This window comes from Callorhinchus milii, unplaced genomic scaffold (assembly GCF_018977255.1).
Source record: "Callorhinchus milii isolate IMCB2004 unplaced genomic scaffold, IMCB_Cmil_1.0 Scaffold3, whole genome shotgun sequence".
Classification (NCBI taxonomy): domain Eukaryota; kingdom Metazoa; phylum Chordata; class Chondrichthyes; order Chimaeriformes; family Callorhinchidae; genus Callorhinchus; species Callorhinchus milii.
Window position 1 is genome coordinate 25,631,611 of NW_024704744.1, and position 24,638 is coordinate 25,656,248.

At 41.5% G+C, this 24,638-nt stretch overlaps 1 protein-coding gene across 2 annotated transcripts in view; it reads left to right on the plus strand.

The window, feature by feature from the left end:
* The window catches only part of msra (methionine sulfoxide reductase A), a 190,856-nt gene that overhangs the window by 114,529 nt on the left and 51,689 nt on the right, over positions 1-24,638 (plus strand). The window contains exons 4-5 of one of the 2 annotated variants that reach the window (XM_007904467.2): positions 1,818-1,922; positions 23,192-23,298. In XM_007904467.2, the coding sequence (XP_007902658.2) occupies positions 1,818-1,922; positions 23,192-23,298 (212 nt within the window). The remainder of the gene's footprint in view (positions 1-1,817; positions 1,923-23,191; positions 23,299-24,638) is intronic. The other variant, XM_007904469.2, reaches the window with a different exon arrangement.

Here is a 24,638-nt window from a genome sequence, read left to right on the forward strand (position 1 = left end):
ATGAGGAGACCCAAGGATAAATTGGCAAGAGAATGATCCCTTAACACAAAATGAAACCGAGTCTACTAATAAGTCTACTAATCCACCCCTCCCCCATGCTGAGATCCTGACCCCTGACTATCCAGCGCCTTGGGGCGTCCTCCCGACGTAGAAGGTGCTCTATAAATGTAATTTTGTTGTTGTTGTTGAGTGAGTCCACAAGTGGCAACCATAAATACAGTACATCTATAGCCTAGAAATTTCTGGTTAAGGAAAGTGAGGGACAAAATGATATAAATAATAAACAAACAAAACATTTGATTTCTGCAGTGCAGCATGCCTTAAATTTGCTTTTCTTAAGTTTTTGTTGTGCTAAGAGTTGAAAGTTGCTGAACTAAGTTGCGTGCTGTTTTTATGCTGGTGACATTTTATTCCAGTATAGTAGCCACAGGCTCAATGCTCACTTATCTCTCTGTCTCACTGGTTGCTGCCTTCATATGCTGCAACCCACAACCACTCTTCACAGCTGCAGTAAAGAGTCAATCTGGTGTCTTCCCAGAACTGTGAATTGTGGTGGGAGTTTTGCCAAATGTCATCTTTAGTAATAAGTGAGTTAACGTGAGTGAAAATCCCCACTTACACTCTAGCTCCAACTTCAAGTCTTTAAAACACATTGCATAAAAAGTGTGAAGCGATTACCAAAATTGTAGCTGCTGGTACAATCTCCTACCTCCTGAAAATCAGTTTAAACTTGGCTCAGGTTTAGGTGTTATTGATTCATGGTGCTGTAAACAAACTGTTTCAAAATTTCACTTGCCTCCTTTCCCACTCTGCACCATCATATGTGCATTGGGGTGCAATAGGAATTGATTTAAGATAAAGGAAGAGATTTAAGTTGATTACAAAAAAAAAGGGCAAATGGAAACCTGTCCAACAAACCTCAGCTAAGGATAACCCTGGAAATGTCCCCAAATATTCTGGATTTAGCAACAAAAATATACTATTGTGCATAATAGATTACTTCTGCTCTGTTGTCTTCAATTGAAATTATTAATAAATATAATCCTTACATTTGATATTGAGCTTTTCACATCGGGAAGACGTCTCCAAGTGCTTCACAGAATTTACTGTGAAGTGACTACATTTTTGTTGATCAGACGGTGCTTGACCATTGAGGAAACCCATCACTATGCTTAAGAGTAAGAGTATGTAAACCAGACTGAGAGTTCCATGCATACCACCTACACATGGAAATTCTCATGTATTGGATTGGAATGTGCAGTCTCTCCCTGGAGGGACACGCCTTGCTTACATAATTCCAGAGATTTCCCCCCCCCCCTACCACCAGGAGGAACTGTGTACTCTGTAGGTGATTGTGGCAATTAATTTGCAAGCAATAATCCTAAATTTACAATTGCCTACAAAAACCACACTCCCTATAGGTTACAGTAAATCAGGTAAATGACTTTGACATGTTCTTCCTACCTGAAAGGCGCTATATCAAATGCAAGGATTCTTCTTCTTATAAAAAGCCATGAAATATATGACAAATTTTATTTGAGCGGTTTTTGGCCAGGACACTGGAGAAACAATAAAGCCCTGGGATCTTTGACATCCATCTGAGTAGGCAGACTGAGCCTCGATTTAACATCTCATCTGAATGTAGGATTAGAGACAATAGAGAAAAATTATGTCTTTATCAATGGATGCCGTGTTATAAAAAAAATCCCAGTAAGGTTACTGGAAGGACAAAATTAGACAATAGCACAAAAAGAATAAGTTTTAGTTGTTAACTTTTAAGGACTGCTCTGTGTCATTATTGTGTTGTCTTTGTATAGGGATGACTGGCCACACAGAAGTAGTGCGTGTTGTGTACCATCCAGAAAAAATCTGCTTTGAGAAGCTGCTGAAAGTCTTCTGGGAGAACCATGACCCAACACAGGGTACAGTAATGAATGAACCAGCTCCTCATTATATTCCTAATCACTGTTGTGGTAATTAGTGTTTCAGTAACATGTTTGAAATGAACCTTGAAACCACATGTGGTCCGAGAGATGTGTGTGCATGTGTGTGTGGAAGAGAGAGAGAGAGAGAAAATGGACAGACGGAGAGAGAAAAAAAATTGAGACAATTGAACCAGAAGAAAATGTGACTGTTCAGTGCAGACAATGCTTTAAAGAGACAGTCCTTGGCTGATCACAAAGCTGCACTGACATCAGTCCTGTAGACAACTGCAAAGCAGCCCAATTCACCCTCCAGCTAATGCAGGTTGTGTGTTGGTGAGTGGTATGAAAGGAGGGGGGAAATGTTTTTAAAATAAGAGACTGCCACGCTTTTGTTGATTTGTATGGGCCCTAAATCAAGTCCAAATAACATTTGTGTTTATTAACCGATGTCTTGTCATAAAATTCGTATAAGGTTATAGCACAAATTAAATTGTGTGTGTGTGTTTCTGTATGTGTGTGTGTTTCTGTGTGTGTGTGTTTCTGTGTGTGTGTGTACCAGTGTTGATGAAAGGCTAAATTGGTGGAATTAACCCCGTGAGTACCGAATTTCATTGCTGCTCTCAAATAAGTCTCCTGTTTTTTGAACTATATTAAATCCCCCAAAATTGATATTGCAACGATGGATGTTTAATAAAAGAGAACCTAGATATGAGTCAGATCACAAACTATTTCTATACTCACAGAATAAACTTGTGTGCGTGTCATTTGTAAACACTGGCTGTCATTTTAATAAATAACCTTGTTTTTATTAGATTCTAATCCAAATTCACCAATGACTTTTTCTCATCAGGGACTGGACTCTTTTTAAAAACCTAATGATTTAATATAGTACATCAGAAATCTAACGATTCCATCATTGAGATCCCATGGTACGAGCTGAAATGAGAGGAGAGTTTCTCCTAGTTTCCTGGCCAATAATCCTCCTGATAAAATTGGTTATTCACTTCATGGCTGTATGTGAGACATTGCTGTGTGCAAATTCGCTGCCATGATCACTTATACAGTCACTACATTTCACAGTAAAACTCCTGTGAAGCATTTGGACATTTTCATAATGTAATAGGCATTATTATTATTATTATTATTATTATTATAATCTCTATAGTAAATGATTTTCATTAGCCAAATATTTTAGGGAAATTGTTTTAGTGATTTTTGGGGAATTTTTTTCCTCCTTTTTCTTCAATTTATTAAGTGAAGCCTGAAAGTATTCACAAGGAGTGGAATTGCTGTCTCCCAGCAATCAATTGCAGGTTAAATGCTACCCATGTTGTAGTGATTGCACCACAGATTTACTCCTTCAGTGAGGACGTCAATATTTGATCAGTTGGCTGTTGATTTGCACTGTGACTCCCACATGTAGCACAAAAGCCAAAACAAAGACAAAAATGAAATAATTCCCTTACACCACCCACCCCCTCCCCCTCCTCCGCACACATAGACCCACACAAACATGTATATATTATAAAAAATTGTTTGCATCTCCAATTCAAACAACATAAATTTCTGGTGCTTTGCTCTTAGATTTTTCTGGCATGTGATCCCTCAATTTAATTATTTATTTGTCGAGTTTTTCAATCGAACTCAGGCTTTCATTCCTTCTGCAGTTTGCAGGCTTTTAAAATCCAAGCTTGGTGTCACATATTCACTATTTCTTGATTTATCTTCCCTTCTCTCCTACTCTTTGCAACCTTGGCCATGTTCCGCACTAAGGACCTTGGCCTTTCACCTATGCTTAATTGGTTATCCCTCCTATCCATTATTCTCTGGGTAGTAATGGTACCTTATGTCATCATCGCAGAGGACAAATTGGACATTGGATCATCTAAAGCTTAAAATCACAATTTTGCTCAATATTTGTGTTTGACTTTTGACTAAAATAATACGGAGAAAGGATGACAGTGAAGTGAAAATGTGCTCAGCGAAAAAAACAAAGTAATGCAACGATGCAGGAAAAAGTACCTTTGGTCATTAAGTTCATCCCCTGCAGTGAACACTGCATACTTGACTGTGACCTTAGCTATGACTAGGGATTAGCTTGAAGTTCCCAATGGCAACGACATGGGGCTCTGTTCAGGAGTCGCACTTTACATCCGCAGACATTTTCCGGCAGTTATTCCACTTCCATTTCTTTCAACTTTTGGACCCTTCTACAGAATAATAATAATAATCCTTGCATTTGATATAGCGCCTGATCACGTCTTCAAGACATCTCAAAGCACTTCACAGAATATAGAACAGTATATTTTGTGGGCGAAAGAAAATATCTGTCATACATCTCAGAAGGATGAGGAGAATGAGAGAACAGAAATGAAAGATGACAGGCGTAAGAAAAATAAAGTATTATGTAGGCAAATAACATTATTCATACAGAAAAGTATTCTTGCCAATAACTAATAAAAACTATGAAAAGAGAAATGATGGAAATCCACAGCAACTCTGTCAGTACCAGAAAGCAAAATATTGTTTAGAATTTAGACTCCACTCTTAGAAGTGTTAGGCTCATTGGAAGTGAATCTTGGGAGGTGGAAACTGTTATATAGGACAGAGGACTACCACTCAGGAATAAAGGTGTATGTTAATGCAGGTGTTCACCCATCTCAAGGAAAAAATGTGATCTGAAATGTGATTTTCTTTTGTCAAAACACAGACAAGTAGTTTCATAGTTTGCAATCTATTTTGTATTTGATCTTCAATTCTGCTAGCTGCAAAAAATGTTTCCTAGATAACAATGTAATGTCTCTATAGCTCTGGCATTTTAAATTTTGCATGACTGCTTATCCCACCTCCGTGTGGTGCTTTTTATTCCAACACGATTCTTAGTGCTATCACTTACCTAATGCTTTGTGAGTTGATATGAATGTTGGTCATAGATGTACAGTTACTTTAAATCCATTCTATTCTTCTCCCAAAGACCCCTTTTCTGGAACTATTAACATTTTCAAACACCCACCAATTATGCCTTGGGCACAACTGTACCTTTCAGCTTCTTCACATCACACTTTGCTGTTGAAGGCCATTTCTTTATTTAACAAGCTTGATGTAAAGCCTTGTGACAAATAGTTCATGGTCACTTCCTGTCTTTTTTTCTGCTTCGCACATAGGAACATCAAAGATTCATCTTCTGCAGCACTTTATCACTGAGATGCGATCAATCTGGTTGTGAGTGCTTCCATCTGGACACTTTCAGCCTGCCATGTGCATAGTTGCACCATTCTGCCAGTCAGTTACTGGAGCTGAATTACTCATAACTGTATCACTGTCATCAACTTTTCTGAGTTTCAAGGACAGGCATCATTAGCTGTGCTAACTTTCATGTGAATATATTTATATTAAGGTGTGGGACTGTATTTCTCTGGTGCATGTCACAGAAGTTAACTGACCTGAAACCTGTATCTTTTGTTGGTCTCACTATCACTGTCTTTATTGTAATTCAGGCTAAATCTCACCATCAGTAGTCTCCCATCAACACAAAATGTCAAATGTCAGGGGTTAGGCAATAGCTTTACTAGATAGTAATAAGAATGTTCATTCTGATTGCTCTTTATCCTGACTTCCTGGTGTGTCAAGATCCATCCCCTAAATGTTTGCTTCTATGCCCCGAGGCTCTGGAATTCCCTTCCTCACTCCCTTCGCCTCGCTCCCTCTCTTTCTATCTCTGCTGAAGACCTTTCTCTTCGACCGCGCCTTTGGTCACTTTCCTCCCCCTCACCTGGCTCGGCGCCGGGATCCGTTATTGTAAAGCGCTCTGAGACTCCGTCCGGCGTGGAGGGTGCTATATAAATCCAAGTTGTTGTTGTTGTTCTTCTTGTTTCTAGATCATTTAACTTCCCAAACACTAAGCAGGAGAAGATGATAGATATCAGCCTACATTGTTCATCTGTCATTTTCCCGCTCAGTAACCGCTCTAGGGTTTTCATTGGTAAACATACATAATTCTAAATGTAATAGAAGTGTTTACTGTTCTTGTATGGCTTCTGTAACTGAATACTGATTCACCGCATGAGGCTGTGCAACTTTGCCAACAATGCCAAGTGAAAGTTATTATTATCCTCTCTGACATGAGTAAGAGATTAATTTACAGAAAATGTGTTTATGAGTGCTACTTCCTTTGATATCTCCTTTCTCACTGCTTCTTAGCATGCTTTTCCTCCATCTCAGCACTGCCTCTCATCCTGTTGAGCTTGCATTGGGGAGAGGTAGGGAGTGATAGTGAAGAAAGAAGTCAGGTGTGAATGGTACAGGTGGAGGTAGAATTTGGAGCTTACAAAGTCCTGTAGCTCAGTGGTTAGAGCGCTCGCCTTGCAAGCGAGACACCTGGGTTCAATTCCAGGCAGGGCAAGTTTGAGTAAGTTTCCTTACTCCACACGCCTAATAATAATCCCTCCAAAAAACAACAATAAATTGGTCATTTTTAATCCACGACTGTTTGTGGGACACTGCTGTACGCAATTGGCTGCCACATTTTGCCCACAAATATACGGTCAATTCACTTTACAGTATATTCTGTGAAGCGCTTTGAGACATTTGGAAGACGTGAAAAGCGCTATATCAAATGCAAGGATTATTATTATTATGAAGACTCTCTTCAGCTTTCCCTCAGGAAATGGAGTGATGGGGTGAAGTGGTGCTAGACATAACTTTTCTCTGGACTGAGAAGGGACCTGAGGGACCAAATGCCATTTTTCATTCCATACTTTCTTATAGTGTCACTATAGTCCCCTATTACAGTACTGCAATCGATGTTGGACATGGCTTTCCTCAATTACTCACTTTCACAGTTTAGATCCTGCTCCCGTAATAAAAAAACACACTTTGAAAAAAAATCCTGCATTCCTTGAATTCTAATACCCGTGCATCCAGTTCTTCTCCAAATAGAAGATGGCTACTACTCTCTTATATCTGCTGATGTGATCCGCTTCCCTGGGGAGATGTTCACCACAAAATATACTTTACAGTATATTCTGTGAAGCACTTTGGGATGTCTCGAAGATGTGCTAAGGGGCTATATCCAATGCAAGGATTATTATCTTTCTGTACAAAATAATAAAATCTGAACTGTCTGCTCACTTTTCCTTGTAAGCTCGAGTCCATATCCTCTTGCTTAGAGGCTTTTTACCAACCTCGAGGATCACTCTTGTACGTGTAGGTTTACTGTAGAAACTGTATTTTATAGTGTACAGCACTACTGGCTTCCCTCAAATTCTCCAGATTGGCTTCAAGGTCCAGATCACCAAGTTTATATTGTATATTGTGTGGACTGGCAACTCCACTGATACATTTTTCAATAAAACCTTTTTTTACAAGCAGCTTTCAAACCTGATTCAGGATTAACGTTGCCCTGAACATGGTGAGCACTATATTTGGAAGAATGAGAATCATTTTCTCTACAGAAGGTGCAGTATTAAAACTACCCAGCACATACTTTTGAAGATCAGATCAACAGGTTTACGTTGGAAATTGATTTTGGTAACAAGTAGCTTGTTTGTGTTGGCACTATATGCTTCAGTGGGCTTTTGGCGTTATGAATCGGGGTGGGCTGAGGCTACAGTTCAAGATCTGTATGCTTATCCCCGCAGTTTGCAAATCTACCCTAATATGAAAACAAATGCTGCGTTCCACCTGCCCACTTGGATACACTCTGGGTTGTGCTCGGTCCAGGTCAGCTGGCTTGGAAACTGCTTGCTCTGTTTTGATGGGAGTCAGCTGAAAAGCAGACTGAGCATCAGTGAGAACTCTGCAACACTGGTGGTAAACAACTATTGGCATTTGCAGGGCTCAGTGAAGCATGCACACGCCCGTGATGTCATCATATCCGTGGCCAAGATCCTATGCCATCGTTTGTCCTGCATTTGTACTTTCTAATCTCTGTGACACTGGAACGAAGTGTTGTGTTTACTGTTTTGATGACTGTCTGAAAAAGGACTGCTTTGCAACCATTTCACTCCTGGTGTCAGCATTCAGTAGTCCAAGATTACATACAGAATCAAAACAACTCACATTTATATAGCACCTCTCACGTAGGGTAACATCTCAGATCGCTTTACGGGGACGGGATTGCACGCTGAGTAAGGGAGAGAGGTGTCGATAAGTACATTCAAAGAGGTAGGACAGAACAGCAACATTTAGAATAATTCTCCCTTTGCCAACCTTTGGGCCTAATTGAAATTGCCTGACACCGTCGACCATGCTATCCTCCTCCACCGCCTCTCTCTCATCCACCTTAGTGGGACCGTGCTCCATAGTTCGTCCTACTTAACCAATCGCTTCCATTTCATCTCGGCAAATGGTTTCTCACCCCCGCCCACCTGCGGGTCACCGGCAGGTACCCCAGGGCTCTATCCTTGGCCCTCTTCTTTTCCTTATTTATATGCTCCCTCTGAGCGATGTTATCCGCAGACATGGGGTAAACTTCCACATGTATGCGGATGAGACACAAATCTACTACCAACTCCAGGTCCACCGATTTTCTATCAGACTGTCTGGCAGACATCAAGGCCTGGGTGAGTAAAAACTTCCTGCAGTTGAATATGGACAAGATAGAAGCCATACTCCTTGGCTCCCGTCAACATCTTCACTCCTGCAGATCTGAACTCCTCAACCTCCCTGGACTCTCCCTCAAACTCATCAAACCAGTGCGCAATCTAGGCATCTAGTTTGATCCCAGTTATCCTTCCTCCCCCACATTCGGTCCCTGACCAGGACCACCTTCTTCCACCTCCACCACATTGCCCGCCTCCGACCGTAACTTACCCCAAATGCAGCCGAATCCCTCGTGCATGCGTTTGTCACCTCCCGCTTGGATTACTCCAATGCACTTCTCGCTGGTCTTCCCAGCTTCACTATTCAAAAGATCTAGCTCATTCAAAACTCTAAGCCTGCATACTGACCCGAACCAAACTCCATACACACCAGTTCTGGCCAGGCTCCACTGGCTCCTCATCACCGAACAATCGACTTCAAGATCCTCACATTTGTGTTCAAATCCCTTCACTCTCTGGCACCTCCCTATCTCTCCAACCTCCTCACTCCCCAGTCCACCACCTGGCACCTCCGCTCAACTGGCACTGGCCTCCTGCTTGACCCTCGCACCCTCCGCCCCAACATCGGAGGTCGCGCTTTCAGCTACTATGCCCCGAAACTCTGGAAAACTCTCCCTCAGTACCTCCGCCTTGCCCCCTCTCTCCCCTTTTTCAAGTCCCGCCTAAAAACCTTCCTCTTCGACCGTGCTTATGGCCATCTCCCCCTCCCCACTGGCTCAGAATCAGTTTCTGTCACTGTTAAGTGCTCTGAGATGCTACCTTGCATGGCGGGCGCTATATAAGTGCAAGTTGTTGCTGACTTCCCAGAGTGTGAATCTTTCTACTTCACATATCAACCTTTCTTCTCCACCCATCCATCCACTGAGTAAAATTGCCATATTACAGGCAGCCATAAAAACATAGAAATCTACAGCACGAAAGGAGGCCATCAAGTCAGCACCCACTCACAGAGCACGGAGATCGCTTGAATCCCACTGCCCTACATTATCCCCATACCTTTTCAAGCTCTCTATAATAGGCTTGTCTACTGCCCTCTTGAAAGCTACACTGGATTGATTTCGCCTCCATCACTCTACCCGGCCAGGGAATTCCACATTCCAACTACTCTCTGGGTGAAAAAATTCCTCCCTGAGTTCTTTTGGTTTTGTGACTATCTTATAACTATGGATCCTAGTTACTGATTCCACTATCACATAGTGACTGTCTTCCCCACACAGTGGTACACTGCTTTGCTTACACAAGGCTACTTTTTAAACCACAAGCAGTTTTCAAACTGTGCGTAATTATAAGACATTTCAAACCTGCTTGATATTATCAGTTTAAGCTATATCCTGGATGATTTAGACCTTGAAAGCAGACCTGGGACAGAAGAGAACATCTGAGAAAAGACAGTAGTGTTTTACAATAAAGTACAAAAATGATCCCAGTTATCAGAGGGGATGTTATGTGCCACATCTAAATAATATGTACACAGTTGAATGCAAATACCAACCAATAGAAAGGATAGGTTGTTAATTACATTGTTCAGGGTATCTGTAATTCTCTACATATGTTTTCACGTGGTGATTAATACTGATTAATACAATGTTCACATCGCTTGCACTTGGTTTACACATGGCTCAAAATAATTTAGTTACACTGAAAATTGAATGCAGAAGCTGAGGTAGGGATGAGCTGATCTGGGACTGGCCAAATTTGTTTCACTTAAGAACGTAATTTTATTCCATTTAATCTCAGAGATGAAAGGCCCCACTTGTGTGTGTGTATTAGTGAGTGAAAGTGGGTGGGTGTCTATCATATACTGATTGCTAAAAACAGCAATCTTTCCATTACATCTTTATAAATCCCATTATACTAATGTAACAAATAGATGGCCATTTTCAGTGTACGTTAGACACCACTATCGCAAGGTCACTTACATCATTATGCAGTACTGCATTCAGGGCATCATTTATCATACAGATATTTACAATTTATTGACTGAGTTAACTTGGTGCGATGTATGTAATGATATGGGTCATATTGTTTATTTTTCTTATTAGTATCTAAGAATTATTTCTGGAATAAATAATTTCATATTTGTGTATTTGTAGCTATAGGCATGTTTTTTTTATTGAATACAACATGAGGTTTTCAGTATCCATTCTGCATTTCCAATTCATTAATACAGTTTGGAGAACAGGATCTCTGCTTCATGTCAATACAAGAGGTGTTCTGGATAGACCTCCCTGTAATTAATTCATTGCTTGCCCTTTATTCTGTCATTTCTCATTTATGAATCCATATCACGGTCTTAAACAACTGTGTGCAGCTGCCTGACAAACTGTGATGCAACTGCTAATGTATTACCGATATTTGATTGCTATCAGTGTCACACCACTGGGAGCAACACTGGCGATGGTAGTGGCAATGATGTTTAAATATAATATACTATTAATCCTCCCTCCCACCCACTGTCTTTATGTCTGTATATGAGTGCAGGTGTCTTATGAATGTCACCTCAATAACTTTGTAAAGACTTTGTGGTACTTTTACTTTCTTTAAAGTAATTTAATTTAACTTGCTTTAAATAGTTTTATTCAAACCTAGATAATAATAATAATCTTTGCATTTGACATAGCGCCTTATAGTCTGTTGTTTATGCATCTATACGTTTCAGTGTGAACCTTCAATAACTTCAGTTTTGATATTGAGCTTGACCTCACTCCTTAATTCAAAAGACCACAAGCCTTTCAAATGAGTATGCCTTAAACTAAGCCTGGAACGTTGGCTTTTTTTTAAATTAAAGATTTTTTAATTGCAATCTATACTAATTTTAAATTGTGCACAAATTAAGAGCTTTGAGCCAATGATTCTCCTTGGATCATATCATCAACTGCAATTATGTTTCACGTCTTTTTTTAAATGTATAAGACCAGGGGTTCTCTGATCTGTGTATATTTGATTCATCACATTATGAGAACATCTGCCGTATTACATGTAATAATAATAATCCTTACATTTGGTGTAGAACTTTTGACTTTGGGAGTATTTCTCAAAGCTTCATAGGATATACTGTGAAGTTCAGTGACTGTATTTTATGGGCGAATGTGACAGTCAGTTTGTACACAGAAAAAGTTCTGGACAAACAGCCATGAAATGAATGACCAATTTTATTTGGAGTTGATGCTCAAGACATCAACTCTTTTCTTTTTGAATATTGCCATGAAATATTTAACGTCCACCTTAACAGGCAGATGGGACCTCGGTTTACATCTCATCCAAAGAATGGCAACTCCAACAATGCAGCATACCCCCAGCACTGCATTGGAGTGTGAGTCTGGAACAATAGTTGCCAAAGAAAAAATCATAGAAATAACAAAATAGGATAGATTTATGCCATAAATCAAGAAATATCAATCAAGAAACATTCATTTTGTGGCCAAACAAAGAGGTTGGCCTCCACAACAACAACAAAATTACATTTGTATAGCGCCTTTCACATTGGGAGGATGCCCCAAGGTGCTGGACAGACAGAGTTACGGACCCGAACTGGGGATCGGGGTCGGGGAGGGTGGAGGGCAGGGGAGGAAGCAGGGAGATCGAAAGCACGGTCGAAGAGGAGGGTCTTGAGATGGGTCTTGAAGGTGGCAAGGGAGAGTGCGAGGCAGAGGGATTGCTGTGATGGAGTTTCAGAGGGTGGGGGCAGAGTGGCTGAAGGCCTGACCGCCAATAGCGGAGCGAGCAAGGCGGGGGCCATGAAGCAGGCTGGAGCCCGCTGAGCGGAGGGAGCAAGCAGGAAGGTAGGGGGTTAGGAGGTCGCAGAGGCGGGGGGGGGGGTGGGGGGGGTGGGGGGGGGGGTGCAAGACCATGGAGGGCTTTGAAGGTGAGGACCAGGATCTTGAACTGTATCCTCTGTGTGATGGGAAGCCAGTGGAGTTGGGCAAGGATGGGAGAGATAGGGTCGTGGAGCCTGGTGTGGGAGAGGACACAGGCTGCAGAGTTCTGGATGATCTGCAGCCTGTGGACTGAAGATTTGGGGGGGCTGACAAGGAAGGAGTTTGCATAGTTGAGCCTCGATGTAATGAATGCGTGATGAGGGTTTTGGCGGCCTGCGGTGTGAGACAGTGGCGGAGCCGGCCGACGTTGAGGAGGTGAGGGAAGGCAGAGCGGGTCATGGTGCAGATGTGGGATAGAAAGGATAGTTGAGGGTCAAACAAGACCCCAAAGTTCCGGACTGACTTAGCAAGGGCTAAGGCAGGGCGAAACCTTGGGCAAGTTTCCTTACTCCACACGCCTAATAATAATCCCTCCAAAAACAAAAAACAATAATAAATTGGTCATTTTCAATCTACGACTGTTTGTGGGACATTGCTGTGCGCAATTGGCTGCCGCGTTCGCCCACAAATATACAGTCAATTCACTTTGCAGTGTGTTCTGTGAAGCGCTTTGGGACGTCCTCTCGACGTGAAAAGCGCTATATCAAATGCAAGGATTATTATTATTATTATTATTAGCAAGGCGGAGTGTGCAACCATGGATGGTGATGCTGACAGCGCCTGAGGTATGGAGGTGCTGACGGGAGTCAATCAGGAGAGCCTCGGTCTTGTTGACGTTCAACTGAAGAAAGTTAGCTCTCATCCAGGACTTGATATCCGACAGACATTCTGTCAGGACAGCAGTGGTCCTGGAGTCAAGGGTGGAGCCAGAGAGATAGAGTTGGGTGTCATCCGCATACATGTGGAAGTTGACCCTATGTCCGTGGATGATGTCACCAAGAGGGAGCATATAGATATTGAAAAGGAGGGAACCAAGGACAGAGCCCTGAGGAAGGCCGCACAAGAAGGTGCAGGGTCTAGAGGAGAAGCTGTTTGTGCAGATGAAGTAGAGGCGGTGTGAGAGGTACGATCTGAACCAGTCAAGGACAGAGCCGTGAAGGTTGAGGTGAGAGGAGAGGCGGTGGATGAGGATAGAGTGGTCGACTGTGTCGAAGGCAGCAGAGAGGTCAAGGAGGACGAGGAGGCAGAGGGAGCCCTGGTCGCAGATGGACAGAATGTCATTTGTCACTTGTCCACTGGTCTAGACCTGACATAGGGTTTGAACCCACAACCTTTGGGCTCAGAGATGAGAGTGCTACCAATTTAGCCAGGCTGTCACATTGATTTCATCCTGAATGACATTACCCTCATTATCAAACATCTAAGCAACTTTTACATCAAAGGGTACCCTAACAAAGCTACATCAAAAATCCTGATTCTTTTCATATCTGCAATTACTTTCATTGATTACTGCAGGCCAGATTAGACCAGATTTCATTTTAATAAGTGCTTTATAGTCCCACCTTTTACCTGAGGCAGATCCCAATCCCCACTCCAGGCTCCTGTCTCAAACTTTCTTGCTATGAATATAGATTGGAATATAAAGCAAAAGAGCAGATAAAGTCGGTTGATGAAGGAGGATGTCATCAATGTGGAGGAGCAACAAATTGTGAGAGAGAACTGACACTTCAAAACCCGAAATTGATGAAAAACACTCAAAGGATGAACCATGTACCACAGAACAGATGGAGAGACTTTAGAGGAAACTAGATAACCAGGTCACACAATGTTGGTGGAAGCCTATGAGATAGTAATGTCTTTTGAATTGCATGTGCCAGATCCTGTGAGTATCTTTGGCAATGTCCAAGACGAGGACAAATAGATCAACAAATTGTTGAAGACTAGATTTCCAGAAGTATGTATATAGACAAGAAAATTCACATTGAAGGACCATGCCAAAAAAAACATACCAGTGATGCTTGATGAGACCCAAACTTATAGGAATGTAAGAACAGCAGCAGGCCATTTGGCCTGTTGAGCCCGCTCTGCTCTTAAGTCTAATTCAATGTTTCCACTTTTTGTCCATTATCATTTAACATCTTTATTTATCAAGCTGGAGCAGGAATCAGGTGTTAGTAATAATTTTAGAAAGTTTGGAAATTAGAGTAATATGGCTGTAGTTTGAAAGGTAAAGGTGACCTTTTCTAATGACAGGATAATAATAATAATCCTTGCATTTGATATAGGGCATTATCACATTTTGGAGACGCTTCAAAGCGCTGCGCAGAATATACTGGAAAGTGAATTGGCTGTATATTTGGTAGGTGAAATAAGCAAAAGATTGAATCAGGAGTTAGAGAAGCTGAAGAGAAGGTGAAGGACAGGTGTTGTCCATTGGTATTCAAGTACAGCACCTCAAGTTGTGTCCTCTGAGTAATCACCAGGGCCAAATCTGTAAGACAATAATCCACATTACAATTGCCTCTCATTTCTACCATCTCCACTAGTTGGAGTGCTCCAAAAGACTTATCCTAACTATTGTGATTCCAGAACCGGAGGATATGACTGCAGAATTAACAAGGCCAACGCAAGATTTGAGATTAAACAGAGTTATTTTCCCCATAGAACAGTATATATTGACATAGACCCACAGTCAAGGCAGTTAATGTCGTATTGATTACCATTGTTGAGAAAGTGCTGGACGAATATAGAGATGATTGAGTGCTGTGTGCAGCATAATAGTTTTTGTATGGCTAGGACTTTAGAAATGTCATGTTAAGTCAACCAGTCAAATATAAATAATATAGCTGAAAGGTTATATAGGTATTTTAGAGCTTTACTTGATTTACTTATGAGGACAGGCATGAATATTGCCCAACTTAAAGTCCTAGGAGATCAAATGGATTGAAAATGGTTTGTTTGGGGTGAGAGGGTGAATGAACTTTTCTCACTTTATGTTTTCTCATGTGTGTATGTAGATTCTGACCTTAATACAAAGAATGACTATCACAGTACTGCCTCTAGCAGCACCAATGTGGAAGCTCCACCTTATTTGGCAATGTGCCAAAATAATTCAGAAGCTCTGGACTTCTCTCAGTGACAACTTCTACTAAATAGCCCTCATTACTCTACAAGATCATGAGTGAGTGAGAGATTATTTTTGTCAGTTGGATGTCTGACAAATGTGAAACCCATGCTTGTTAAGAGTATCCAAACCAGACTGCGACTTCCAAGTCTGACACCAATACATGGAAATGTCTGTGTCTGGAGGAGATTTAGATAGAGAAGGCTCTTTGGCCCATTTGCTATCATGTATACAGAATGCACAACTTACCAAATCAAATTGTTTATTTAAATGAGTCTGGCTGACCAAAATAAATATCTAGCATCCTAACCTCATCAAACCTTTCTGGTAACATATTCAATTGATTACCCACTTGGTGATGGATCTGAGATTGTCCTTCACAACCCTCAATCTTTGCTCTCTTTCCCTGCTATCCTGGTGTACCTGAAAGTATTCATTTGAGTTTACTTCATTTAGGGGTCAAAATTCTGGTACCTGAGTATTGAGAGAGTAACAGGTGTATTTTTTTGCACTGAATATGTTGGGAATTAATGTTACGTGCACAGCAGTTTGCTGAATCTAGCATTCATCAAGCTCATCAACTTACTAAGCCAGTTAGGAGATGAGAGGCCAGGGCTGCACAAGCAGGTACTTTGGCAGCTCAACAAGCCACTTAACCATAGCAACCCTGCAGGGGGACGTGGGCACGACAGGCAGGCGAGCCAAAACATTGAGCAGACCTGGGAACACACATTTTATGATGTTATGGACATGCACAGTTAGAGGCAATTTTGATCTTGGAATTGTCACCAGTAACCTGAGCACCTTTACAAACTAGACACAAATACATATTTAAAATTGTGCTAGCAACAGAGTTGCCATTTAAGAAAGCAAACCACTACAATGACAACTTGCATTTATGTAGAGTTCTTCACACAGCATAACATCTCATCTTTTAATGGCAGGTTGAACTCATTGTCTACTGACTCAGAGGCGAGAGTGCTACCAACTGAGCCAGGCTGACACCTATTATGCAGATGAGAACACGGCACAGAAAAGATGAGGGGTCAATTCCTCTTGTAACTGCTGTAAATAATTTGTAGATGATGATATGCCTGTGTTCTTCTGTTGAACTGCACTTTTAAAGGGGCCTGCAGGTGTCGAAAAATTGCACAGTCCACCAGAATGTATGCTGGCTCATGTTTGATAACTGTTTAGCTCCTGAACTTCCTGTAATTGTATGTGATGCACACATATGTCAAACACATGAAATATGAGGAGTCCAGGCACTCTGTCATCAACCAATACTGTACAACTAATCAGCTGCATCTAAGCTTTGTGTTCTGGTGATGTAACCTTTTTTATGGCTTTCAAATCAACAGGTTTAAAAATAAAGAGTACGACTGGAGGACCATTGTAAAATTACTCTGCAAATTAAATTAAAAGCATGACTGTTAATACTACAATAAAAATTAGATCATTTGGTGTCTACAAGCCCCCCCACCCCTCCACAACCCACCGCTCCCGGCAGCCAAAGTGTTTTTTTTAAAGGCTGAAGAGTGCTAGCCTATCTACACGTTCCTCACAGCTCACTCTCTAACAATAGGAACCAGATTTGCTACTCTCTGTACTTCTTTAAGGATCTTGGCAGCTACAGCAACCACAACTGTCTATAATATGCCAAGTGTGGCCTAACAAGCCCTCACAGCAACCCTCAGGACACCCCAATACACACAATCTTCCCACTAGAACTCTTAAGATATACACGAATAACGTTCAGCTTGTATTCCTGGTGAAAGTCAAGTTTGATTCAGGCCTGACAGACAGCTATCAGCATTCACTCTGAAGGGATATGATTTTCAAAGTTTGCTCCCTTGATTGAATAGCTTTCAACTTAACCATTGAGGACATAAAACTTCCCTGATGAATGGTTTTCCAAATGAGTTCAGATCATCAGTTTCAAAGATTGACACGCGAATGATAGCTGACAGAACCCATGTTAAAAAGTTTCCCAATCCATAAGAGCTGGTTAAATTTACAATAGAACTGAACTTTTGAATGCAAGCTGACTTCTGCTCTGTACCCAAAATAACAACAACAACTTGAATTCATACAGCGCCCCTCACGCAGGGTAGCATCTCAGAGTGCTTAACACTTCTTACAATAGCAACTTAATGCTTCAACTGACCTTTACCAAGCTGCAGCTCAATTCTAAACTCTTACCTGAAATATATTTTTCCATTGGTTCATTTGGATAAGTTCCTCCATGACTTCTCGTTATGAGATAATTGAATTTTATTTCCTAATGGGATTATATTCAATTGTAACTTTTCTGCGATTTTTCTGCCCTAAACTGTTTGGGCCTCTCAGCTGGACTATTCTAACGCCCTCCTCGCCGGTCTCCCATCCACTACCATCCATAAAATCCAGATCATTCAAAACTCTGCCGCCCGCATTCTCACCCGCACCAAACTCCGCTCCCCGATCACCCCAGTCCTTACCAGACTGCACTGGCTGCCTATCCCACAAGGATCGACTTCAAGATCCTCACCCTTGTATACAAATCCCTCCACTCCTCTGCACCCCCCTACCTCTCTGACCTCCTCTCTCCTCAAAACAGTACCCGTTGCCTTCGTTCCTCCGTGTCTGGCCTCCTCATCCCCCGAGTCCTCCACTCCACCCTTGGCGGCCATGCCTTCAGCCACTATGCCCCAAGGCTTTGGAATTCCCTTCCTCACTCCCTTCACCTCGCTCCCTCTCTTCCTATTTTCAGGTCTCTGCTGAAGACCTTTCTCTTCAACCGCGCCTTTGATCACCTTCTTCCCCTCCCCCTGGCTCGGCCCCGGGATCTGTTACTGTGAAGCACTCTGAGACACCGTCCATTGTGGAGGGCGCTATATAAATCCAAGTTGTTGTTGTAGCGAGAAAAAAAATTACTTTGGTTGTTTGATCATAATTAATGAGAAACTACAGAGTGTTAAAATACTATTGGCAATATATATTCTTTAATTATGTTTGTGGGGCAGAAGGGAAGTTAATCATTATGCTGGTCATTGAGATTAGAATCTAACAATATCAACAACTGGCATTTACATAGCACCATTCATCTTGGAGTACTTGACGCTGAGCCAGGGAGAGTGGGGGGAGCGTGGTCGAAGAGGAAAAACATGGAGTTCAACTAAATGGTACTCAACTAAAGAGCACCAAATGCAACAAGACTTCAGGTCCCAGGAATTGATGAATGCACTGATGTCTTCAGTATATTAAATTAAATATAAATATAAAATACAAAAAGGAGGGGGAGTGGCAATATTAATCAAGGATACGGTTATAGCTGTGGAAAGGGTCGAGGTGTTGGAGGGCCCGAAAACAGAATCTATCTGGTTAGAGTTAAGAAACAAAAAAGGAGCTGTTACGCTGGTAGAGGTATACTATAGACCACCAAATAGTGGGAAGGAAATAGATGACCAGATCTGCAAGCAGATCTCAGACAGATGCAAGGCCAATAGAGTCGTGATAATGGGAGACTTTAATTATCCCAACATAGACTGGCAAAACAACAGCGCAAAGGGCAAGGAGGGGGAAAGATTCCTAAAATGCGTACAGGACAACTTTCTTGATCAGTAGGTTTCCAGCCCAACGAGGAAGGAAGCTGTGCTGGATCTAGTTCTGGAGAATGAAGTAGGGCAAGTGGAGCAGGTTTCAGTGGGAGAGCATCTGGGCAATAGTGATCACAACATCATTAGATTCAGAGTGCACATGGAAAGAGACAAGGAACCATCAAAGGTGAAGATATTCAACTGGAAGAGGGCTAATTTCAGTGAGTTAAAAAGGGACCTAGCCAAGGTGGACTGGAAAGAAAGATTGCCAGGTAAAACAACTAAAGAGCAGTGGGAAGTCTTCAAGGATGAGATAGCTCAGGGACAAAACAAATACATTCCCACAAAAGGGAAAAGTAGGGCATCCAAACCTCTCTGGATGATGAAGGAAATTGCATCTAGAATGAAGCAGAAAAAGGAGGCGTATGACAAATGTCAAGCACAAGATACAGAAGACAACCAAATAGAATATAGGAAGTACAGAAGAGCACTGAAAAAGGAAATAAGAGGGGCAAAAAGATTATACGAAAAAAGGTTAGTGGGTAACATTGAAGGGAATCCTAAAATACTTTACAAACATGTCAAGAAAAAAAGGTTAGTCAAAGGTAGGGTGGGGCCAATTAAGGACCAATTAAGAAATCTTATTGTGGAGGCAGAGGGCATGGCTGACGTACTGAATGAGTACTTTGCATCTGTCTTCACAAAAGAAGTGGATGCACCAAATGCCGTAGTATCGGAGGAGAGGGTAGAGGAAATGGATAGGATAAGTATAAACAGAGAGGAAGTACTGAAAAGGTTGACTGGGCTCAAGGTAGATAAGTCGTCCGGTCCAGACAGGATGCAGCAAAGGTTACTATGGTAGGCACGGGTACAAATAGTGGAGGCTTTGGCTACAATTTTTCAATCTTCGTTGGACACAGGAGTGGTGCCAGAGGACTGGAGATGGCTAATGTTATTCCCCTGTAAAAAAAAAGGGGCAGAAGGACAAACCTGGGAACTACAGGCCAGTCAGCCTAACATCAGTAGTGGGGAAACTCCTGGAGACTATAATCCGGGACAGAATAAATCTTCACTTAGAAGAACATGGGTTAATTAGGGACAGCCAGCACGGATTTGTTAAAGGTAAATCTTGTCTAACAAATCTAATAGAATTTTTCGATGAAGTAACGGAGAGGGTGGATGAAGGTAGTGCAGTTGATGTAGTTTATATGGACTTTCAAAAGGCATTTGACAAAGTGCTATATAAAAGACGTAAGAAAAATAGAAGCCCATGGTATAAAAGGGACAGTGGCAGCATGGATCCAGAACTGGCTTAGAGACAGAAAGCAGAGAGTTGTGGTGAACGTTTGCTTTTCTGACTGGAGGGGAGTGAAGAGTGGCGTCCCCCAGGGATCGGTATTAGGACCACTGCTCTTCTTAATATACATAAATGATCTGGACTTGGGTATAGCAAGTACCATTTCCAAGTTTGCGGATGACACAAAGTTAGGTAGGGTGGTAAACAGTGAGAAGGATAGTAGCCAACTGCATAGACATAGACAGAATGGTAAAATGGGCAGATACATGGCAGATGAATTTCAATGTGGAGAAATGTAAGGTATTGCATTTTGGAAGAAAGAATGTGGGGAGGCAATATAGGCTGATAATACAATCATAAGGGGGGGTGTAGGAACAGAGAGATCTGGGGGTTCAGGTAAATGAATCCTTGAAGGTGGCAGGACAGGTAGATAAAGCTGTAAAAAGGATATATGGGATACTAGGCTTATAAATAGGGGCATAGAGTACAAGAGTCAGGAGGTTACGATTAACCTATATAATACACTGGTAAGACCTCAGTTAGAATACTGTGCCCTGTTCTGGGCACCACACTATAGGAAGGATGTTAAGGCATTGGAAAGGGTGCAGAGGAGATTTACAAGGATGGTACCAGGAATGAGGGACCTTGATTATGAGGAAAGGCTAGAGAGGCTGGGATTATTCTCATTGGAGCAGAGAAGGTTACGAGGAGACCTAATAGAGGTTTTCAAAATCATGAGGGGATTTGATAGGTTAGAAAAGGAAAAACTGTTTCCACTGGTGGGTGTGTCGGTGACTCGAGGTCATTTAAAATAGTTTCTATTTAAAATAGTTTCTAAAAGAAGCAGTAGGGAGGTGAGAAGGAATTTTTTCACACAGCGAGTTGTTCGAACCTGGAACGCATTGCCTGAAAGGGTGGTGGAGGCCGATTTGATAACACCTTTTAAAAACCTGGTGGATGGGTATTTGAAGAGGACGGGTTTGCAGGGTTATGGGGAAAGGGGAAAGGGCTGGGGAGCTGGGGACAATATAATGTTAATAATCTTTTCAAAGAGCCGGCACAGACTCGATGGGCCGAATGGCCTCTTTTTGCGCTGTACGATTCTATGATTCTATGATAACATGAATTGTGCACTTAAACTTACATGTCATTAACTTGGTTTCAAGTAAGTTGCTAAAATCTTTATGTACTCAAAATGTAAACATAAATGAATGTTGTCATGTTGCAAGTCACTTATTTTGCGAGGCAGCAGCAAGATTTCATTACAATGGCAATGTTCACTCACACATGTTTTTATTTTAAAATGGCTGTGTTGACATTCCCTCTACTGTTGAGTGTTCCTTGAGGAACAATTAATGTGTTGTGCTTTCCTAAAGAGAACCTCTGGGACCTGCTGAATGAACTTGTAACCAGATGAGTGAATAACTCCTGGTAACTCTCTACTAAAAGATGCAAAGGATTCATTTAGCTATGAATTAACTGATGGTATAATTTTCAGGGTAATAGTAGCCAAGGGTGTAACCTCATGGACTTCTACAATGCACATATTTATGGCATTGCAGGTCTGGTTACCACTAATGACCATTGGCATTGATTCCCTGTTGTGGTAAAGAGAGGAACCATAGTTACATTGGAGTCTTAAATGGTGACTTTGAGGTCTTAAATGTGTGAGAGCTCTTAAATGTGTGGTCTTAAATGTGTGAGGTCTAATTGTGTGAAAGTTCTGGTATCTGGTTGCCCCAACCCATTCCTCCAGTCAGTCCGTAAGGAAAGCATCACTTGGATAACTGCCAAAAATAATAAATAATAATAATCTTTGCAATTGATTTAGTGCCTTTAATGTTGGGAGGATGTCTTAAGGTGCTTCACAGGATTTTACTGTAAAATGTAGGGTCTATGTATATGGTAGGCAAGCAGGGCAGCCAATTTGCACTCCACAATGACCCACAAATAAATATGAAGTGAAATGACCAATTTTATCTGGGGGATTGCTGGTCGACCTACCTGTAGAAACTCCATTCTCTTTTTCAAATATTGCCATGGTATATTTAACCTTCACCTCTGACAATGCAGTGCAGCTGATTCAATGTAAGTCCAAAGTCTGACCCGGACAACCTTCTTACTCAGAGGCAAGAGTGCTTCCAACTGAGTCAGAATGATTCTTAAGATGGTCTGAATGATTTATGGCACTCCTTCAAGACTGGATGCAGATTTCTCACATTTGTGACTTTATCCCTGGAGTGCACCTGCATGTTTGCGAATGTGGAGCTGTGCAAATGTGAATCCAGTGTTGCAGAAAGAGTCCTGGGATATTAAAAGGAGCTTTTGCTCCCTTTCATTTACTCTCCTGTGAAGGGGCACTGAAATCCTGTACTCAACATGCAATATTGATGATAAAACTTTCTGGTATGTATCCTGAAATTGCCCCTTGCAACTTTAAACCTATGTCCTCTTAATTCTGCTGTCTTGGTGCAGTTCAAAAGTATTGATCTGGGTTTACATTTTCAATCCGATTTAAAATTTCATTCACCTTTATATTTTCTGTGCAGTCTTCTCTCAAGACTGTAAAGCCCCAGCTTGTCTAATCATTATTAGTCCTTGTTGCTCTGCTCTGCATTGCCTCCAATGCCTGGCCAGCCCCCTTATGTCACGAATACCAGAACTGTATGCAGTGCTCTAGGTGCAGCCTGACAAGAGCATTAAATAGCTTGAGTATGACGTCTGGGAATCTTAACCTCACCTGATTCAACAATATAGTCTTAAATCAAATGCACGCCACAAGAACCTGTTTAGTCTTTGCTGATCCATTCCGGTCACCGAACATTTATTATTAACTGAGAACATCACGGTGTAACCGTGCCCTGCTTATTGTGCTGTGTGAACACAACTTTGTTTTTTTATATGTAGGTATGTGCCAAGGAAATGATGTTGGCACCCAGTACCGCTCAGCCATTTACACATATACACAGGAGCAGATGGCTCAAGCTCTGAAATCCAAAGAGGCCTATCAGAAGGTACTGCGCATAGATGCTGGGGATTGCATTATTTTCTTTAACTCTTTTATGCCAACACATACCACAAGCTTCTTTTAAAGTACCAAAAATGTGAATTGATTGAGAAGACAGCAGCTCAAAAGTGTTTTTTTAATTAGCTGGTTCTCAGATGCAGGGCAGGAAATTTATTTATGATGTGGAGATCAATAATGGTCGGGTGTGTAACCCGAGAGTTCAGAACCAGTCACTTAAGACCGTTTTAAATGAGCTTTCACTCAGATTTTGTTAAAATAAAATGTTTCACAAGATACGGTTCAACATTCAGTGATTTCTACCAATATGACTTGTTAGGGAAACTAGAAGTGCATATCGCTGACTCGTGGGAACTGCACCTTCAGATCGTGGACTTTCATTTACCAGCAGTAGCCCCCTACCCCACTTTCCTGGCTAAAGAATCCCATTAAAAACTGTTGCATATTAGACCCTAATATTTAAAGCCTGTAAAAAGATTTGTATTTCAACAATTTATTTATCTCCATTATACTGCGCACTACATTTCTACTACCTTGCTCCTTCCATAATCTCCTTTACCCAAGAGGATGAGGTGGTCTGAATTGCAGACTCCAACACTGTTATGTCACTAAGTGTTACAGGCCAATAGTAGGGGCACTTTGCATGCTTGGATGAATTAATTGGCTGCTGATCTGATAGTTGTTTATGGGTTGTTGCTGGTGCAGATTAACTGCTGTCTTTGCCTATATATCAACATCCACTTCATTTCTAATCAATTATATTTGGTAAAGCACTTTGAGACATTTATTTTTACATGAAAGGCTCCATATGAATGCAAGTTATTATTATTATTTATCCCCTGCTGCTCTCTTTGATGAAATATGAATGTAAAACATGAGATAGATAATCCTGAAAATGTTGCAGTTACCCATTCACATAAATATACCTGTCACTAGCTTAGATAAATCTGAAGGCATGTCTTTTTAGCCAGCTAGAAAGCAGGAACCATTTAATGAAAGCAAATCTAGAGACAACTAAGAACATCACTGAAACCCCAATATCATCCAAATGTCAGATGTGAGGTGCCAGCCTGAATCAGTTCATCAGGCAGACTCAGTCTAGGCGGGCATTGCAATGCAGTGCTGGGGGTGCATTTCATTATTGGAAATGTCGTTCTTCAGATGAGATGGTAATCTGAGGTCCTCTCTGTCTGTTCAGGTAGACGTTAAAGTTCTCAAGGCACTATTCGAAAAGAGAAGGGAGTTTCTCCCGGGGCCAATAATCCTCCAGATAAACTACTCCTTCAAACCCCACTTTCATGCTGTGATCTGTTCCAAGTTTCCACACCT